The sequence below is a fragment of the Pimephales promelas genome, chromosome 4, assembly GCF_988280905.1.
Source record: "Pimephales promelas chromosome 4, fPimPro1.hap1.1, whole genome shotgun sequence".
NCBI lineage: Eukaryota > Metazoa > Chordata > Actinopteri > Cypriniformes > Leuciscidae > Pimephales > Pimephales promelas.
In genome coordinates this window covers 23083598-23089797 of record NC_142772.1, presented here as the reverse complement: position 1 = coordinate 23089797, position 6200 = coordinate 23083598, and the positions used below count along the sequence as shown (strand labels likewise).

Genomic DNA, 6200 nt, shown 5'->3' with positions numbered 1-6200 from the left:
TGAATACTATCGGCTCTGTATTTAAAACATTGACTACCGAATTTTCTTTTAAAATTAAAACTAAACAAGCTATAAACCTGGCAGAATGAGATAATGTAAAGTAAGTCATTATAAAATGCTACTATATATATATATATATATATATTAACATAAGAGCAAGTAGCACCCTGAAGTGTCAGTTGTTTGACTCTCCCATTTATTTTAGTCAATTAGTTAGTTAGTAAATTAGTTATTAGGTTTAATATAGTCTAATCATAAACACAGTTTAGCACAAACAGTTGTACTAACTTTCTCTGAATAACGTTGTTAATCTCACATATTCACAAGAAATAGCTTATGCAGTGAAAAATAAGTTGAATATTTCCCTGAATTGACTGATGGTCCCTTGTGGATGGTGGTCCCTCCATAAAAGTTGAAATCCCCTGGAATAGGCTAATCAAACACTTATTATTATTATCATTAATATTGGAGACAAACTTATTTGGACATTATGAAATATTAATTCAATTATGATGTTTTCTCTTCTGTATGTGACTTTTGAAACGCCTGCTTAAAAAAATACAACTTCATTTCCCATAAAACCTCGCGGTGTGACTGTTACGTTACCCATAAGACTGTTCGCCCTCTGTCTCCAGGCACAGACAGGAAGGTCGTTTAGACAGGTCGAGCAGATCTCACACAGTTCAGCAGTATAGTTAAACGATGCTCGGACAAACCGTGCGACGATTCGCCACCTCTGCGGTGCGCTCCAGTCACTATGCGGAGGGACCTGGAAAGGTGAGGAAATTAAACAAAATGAGTCGGTTCTTGTTTAGCTAACGATTCAACGCTTGTACGGCACAGGCCTGAGTTCATCTGAAGGCCAAACGGACGCCGTTTTAAGTGTTTAGTTAAAAGTGATCACATTGATTTGTACATAGAGGCGGTTAAGCTTATATAAATATTTGTATTAAGTGTTAAACAGTAATTGTAATGGATCGTAAGGGCGGAGTGCAGAAGTTTCCTTCGATTAGCTTAACTTAGCTTAGCATTTGATCAGGCCACCGCGCCTATGTACTTTAACCGCTTGTTTTACAATAAGGAAGAAGACCCACAATGATTTTCTGTGTGAATGCATTAATGTACTTTTATTTATGATTCAATGAGGCTGACTTCTGTTACAATAGTGTTTAATGACCTTGAATTGGCATTAGTCCGCCTGCTGCTTGATTTTGTCTTTATTCCACGGCCATGGAAAAACTAGAAATATCAGGAACGTTAACCTAGTCATGGGAATTAATAGGCTTAAAAATAATGGTTATTTATTTTTTAATTAATAATTTATATGTAATATTGTTAATATACGTATTTCTGTTAGTTATGTTCAACTCTTTGTCAAATGACAATGTAATGTTAATTTCCATTGAAATTGCAACATGTTTTCATGTGTGTGTGTGTGTGTGTGTGTGTGTATATATATATATATATATATATATATATATATATATATATATATACATATATTTGACATAAAAATAACACCATAGTTCTGCAGCATCCACCTTCCCTGTAACACAATCCAGAGCACTGCTGTTTGGTTTACCCTCGCCTCACCGTCACTGCTTAGAAGTGCAACATTGTAACGGGTACATCTGTAACAGTGTCGCACAGCGTAACGTTTGTTCCGAACGTTGTGTAATTAAATACATCGATATGGCGGTATATTAAAAATTAATATCATAACAAATATAGACCGGTTTTCAGTATGAACTGGTATACCGCCCAGCACTGCTGTCAGTCCAAATCCAAATGTTGTGCATATCTAATTGGAAGCAAGTCATATTTACCAAATGTGAACGACAAAGTAAATAATTTAGATCAGATACACAAATCGGATTTGGTTCGACATTGTGAATATGGTCAAAGACTGTACTGTTTAATTCATTTTAAGGAAGCATGTCTTCAATTACAAAATCAGTGAAGTCATGAACCATAAGGACATGTTTATGGTGCTCTACATTAATTTTCCTTAATGTGGTTCCAATAATTTTCAAAATAAATATATTATTTTTGCAGAACCTGCCGTTCTCAGTAGAAAACAAGTGGAGGCTCCTTGGCATGATGGTGATGTTCTTTGGCAGTGGATTTGCCTTTCCCTTCATCGTTGTCAGGCATCAGATCCTGAAGAAATGAAGCTCCTATCAGTCACACATTGTAAGTAACTTTGCATCAGACCGGTTTTGAGCACATGACTCTAAAGGCTACGTTCACACTGCAGGGCTTAATGCTCAATTCCGATTTTTTGAAAAAAAAAAAAAATTTTTTTGCAAGGCCGTTCACATTTTCAGTTAAATGGGACCTTTTGTGATCTCCTGTGTGAACGTGAAATGACCCAAAAGTGACCCGCATGCGCAGAAGAGTAATCAGCGGTCAACGACGTCACTTGTTGTTTGCAGTTCTTTTTTTCCATATGTTGTGAGCTTTTGTTTTATTATTATTATTATTATTGCCACAGCCCATATACAAACACAGACATCAATTATTTTATCGACGGGCAAAGTTTGCACATAAATGTAAGATTTTTCCGATCCTCACCGACCTCGTCATAAAACCCGTTTAATTGATAGTGCGTGTCCTCAGCGCTCCTTGCTTTGTCACCGGCGGCCGCGGTGCGACACTGGTGGCTGGTGTTGCCAGATTGGGTATTTTTTCGCTACATTTTAAGGCATGTTTACATGCGTTTTAGCCAGGTTTTTGCCTGGAAGGCTCTATAGAAATCTGGCACCCTACTGTACAAAGTTAAACTGACAGAGCGCACGTTCACAGACACCAGAATGAACGTGTTCACAGTAATGTTCATCAGGCAGTAATACAGTATATGAACGCGTTCATGCACTATCGTTCATTGAACGCGTTCAGGCACAACCCTGGGGAAGAGACATGTCTGCAGTGGCACATAACAGTGCAGAAACGCGTTGGAGTTAGCGTGTATTGGCTAGCTACCGGTGCGTGCAATGACGTGCGGGTCGGATATATGTGACCTGGCCGTTCAGATTGAAGTCGCATTTCAAAAGATCGGATACATATCGTATTTGGACCACATACCCAAGTGGCCTGGGTCACATTTGAAAAGATCGGATCTGTGTCGTTCAGACTGTCATGAAAAAATCAGATACAGGTCGCATAGGGGCAAAAAATCGGAATTAGGTCGTTTCAGCCTGCAGTGTGAACGTAGCCTAAATTACCTTAATGTTCTTCATCTCTAGTAAAATTTGAACATGGTCACATTGTGAACCATTCCAAACAATATTCAATCATTTAGGATTCCATTGTTTAGTCTCCTTTTACACTTCTCCTTTGTGCTTTGTTTTTTTAGGTCGGTGTGATTCTTTTGCAACACAGCTCTCAGTTTCTTCTGGTGTGGATCCTGTAATGTTATTGTAAATAAAATGACCAATTACATTTACTATGTTTTTTCTCCTTTTTTTATACTACGATTTCCTGAAACTTAAAACCTTTGGTTGAAATTGCACAACTTTTCTCCTTTTAAATAATTTAAGAGATTGAATCCATGGAGTATTTTGTAATTTCAGTGTAATTTGAACAAAACTCACTATTCATGCTAGTTTCATTAAATGTATTTTCAGTAAAATGTAGTTCAAGTTAGTCTTTTTTTATTTTTATAAAATGTTTACTTAAAACAAAAATTCATCAGTGCACTGATGTGCACAGTAACATAGTGTTATGCAAAAGTTTGGGCACTCCTGATGATTATTTCAATTCATAATCTACTGGGCTTTTGAGCTAGCAACTTCATTTGGATATAATTTATAACTTCTAGTAATATTTATTTAATCAATAGAACAAATGCAATGTGAATCATAACAAAAACAGACAGGAGCAAAAATTTGGGCACCCCAATGGTACAATTACATCAACATTAAGTAGAGCCTCATTTTGCTGAAATAGCAGCCTATAGGTGCTTCATATAGCCACTGCTAAAACTCTGAATTCTGGCTGCAGGTATTTTGGCCGATACTTCTTTGCAGAATGTCGCTAGTTCAGTCAGGTTGGCTGCAGAGCGTTTACAGCCTACTTATAATCATTCCATAGCTTTTTGCTATTGTTCAAGTCTGGGGACTGGGTTGGCAATTCTAGAACATTGTTTCTGTGCATGAATTCCTTGGTTTGCTTTGGATGATTGTCCTTCTGAAATAACCAGATACGTCTTAACTTCAGTCTCTTGACTGATTTTTGAACATTGTTATTTAGAATCTGCTGGTACTGGGTGGAATCCATGCAACCCTCAACTTTAATAAGGTTTCCAGCAGCTGTGCTTGCCAGGTTCTTCTCCTGCTATGCTGTGGGTCTTTTTTCCACCATACAAAGTGCTTCAGGGGTGTATTCCATTTTTTTTTTTTTTTTTGGCCTATTACCTCACCTATCTTCACAATTTTCTAACTTTTTGTCTCCTAATTCATATTGACATTTGAAACATTAGTTTTTTGGGTCAGGAGTTCTTTTGAAGTTCCCTTGTTGCTACTTTCCTATAGAGAATCAAATAGCTACCTTAAAGAGTAACTAAACACTAAACCAACTTTTTTTTTTAGTTAATGATCTGTAAGAATGAATCTTTAATTAATACCAGTCATTGATTGGAGTAACTTTTTTGACATGTGTCTGTAAAATGTTTGATTTCTACAATATATTGTGTAAAAAAGTCTTAGTGCTGCCCTCTTCAGGTTGAACGGTGGCTACTGCAGTTGAATTTTCCTATTGGATGTTCCGCACATCGTGACCTACGCAGGTTTCAGCTCACCACGCTGCTGGCACGAGCGGCAGTATAAAAACCAGCTTGTTTCGTCAAAACCACTTTATCGAGTCAGTAGTTGGAATTGCGAGTATTGAAAACGATCAGGATAGTGTTTTAGCATCTATTTCGTCCCCTCTATCTCCGCTGGGGTCAGCCCACTTTCAGCATTTTTCAAATATTGCCAGTGGGTGGAGTCAGGCTCTGACTAGGGGTTTAGTTACCCTTTAAATATCCATTTTCATGATTGGTTGAACCTGTGTTTGCAGTCTTAAAATTGATTTGATTGGCTCAATTAATTTTGTATAATTTGCTATCAATTAGGATTAAGTGAACTCCATGTGTTCAAATCAACACAATTGAAAGGGTGTCTGTATGAACGTTTTCCCAACATGGTGCCCAACATTTGATTGACTCCGTACCAATACACTAAGAATCTTTGTCTGAAAAGTATCCCATTATACAGATTTCTCTAGAGACTGAATGGCAGAATTGACTGCAGAATTGAATGCAGTCTCAGAGGGGTAGCCAAACTTTTGCATAAAACTGTACTATGAGAACCCGTGGAGTTTATCGGTTTTATGCACGTACAGAGCTCCAGTAGAGCTTTCAATGAAAATGAAAGGCATTCTACAGTACAACATTGTGATGATGAAAACAATATTCAAATGTGAATATCAGCTGGAATGTTAGATTTTCACAAAGTCGTCAGTCCCTAACAGTTGCTGAAGGTGTTTGTTGTTGAAGGTGTTTTCCTCCACACTTCTCAGCTTTATACCTCTGCTCCTCAATTTCATTTATGAACCAATTATAGTTCAATTAACCTTCTACTGCCAAAAGCTATAAATATCTGGGAACAAAACACAGGGAGGGAAACTTGCAAATTGACAGGGTAATATTGGAAAAGAACTGGCATTACAAGTTTTATTTCACTGAGAACTGGCACAGCCGACTTTTATGCACGTCTTTCAAGGAAATGGGGCTTGCCAATTTTTAAGAAGACCAAAGAGTTAAGGGGTTGTAATAGAAACAAGCTGTAAAGCTAGCATGTCATTCAAACCATGTTCATATACAGGTTGGTTGGTTGATTCTGCTACTTTTCATTGCACAATATCACATACAGTTCACAGGGGAACTACTACTACTTTAAATTTGGTTTGTAATTTTAAGTATATATATTTTTTAAATCTTCCCGTAGGATCCCCCCACCCCCTAGAACCCTCTCGCGGTAATGAACAAAATATCACAATTTTCTAAGATCAGTACTACTTTTACTTTACAACACTTTACAATAAGGTTACGTTTATTTACAATAAAAATACTTCTAAAGCATACTTAATATTATCATTATTATTATTTTAACATTTACTAATAAATGATTTAAGTCAAATTCTATTTGTTAATATTATTT

The 6200-nt window shown here is 36.7% G+C and overlaps 1 protein-coding gene across 1 annotated transcript; it reads left to right on the top strand.

Moving 5' to 3' along the window:
- Window positions 1-607: 607 nt before the first annotated feature.
- cox7c (cytochrome c oxidase subunit 7C) lies at window positions 608-3445 on the top strand. Its single transcript, XM_089130127.1, has 3 exons — window positions 608-777; window positions 2056-2193; window positions 3356-3445. Exons 1-2 carry the CDS (start codon window positions 703-705, stop codon window positions 2170-2172), a joined length of 192 nt encoding a protein of 63 aa, XP_088986253.1. The 5' UTR covers window positions 608-702; the 3' UTR covers window positions 2173-2193; window positions 3356-3445.
- The last annotated feature ends 2755 nt before the right edge of the window (window positions 3446-6200 follow it).

Coding starts and splice junctions, on each gene's coding strand:
- cox7c (XM_089130127.1), top strand. CDS start 703: ATGCTCGGACAAACCGTGCGACGATTCGCCACCTCTGCGGTGCGCTCC. Junction 778..2,055: donor ATGCGGAGGGACCTGGAAAG/GTGAGGAAATTA, acceptor TTATTTTTGCAG/AACCTGCCGTTCTCAGTAGA.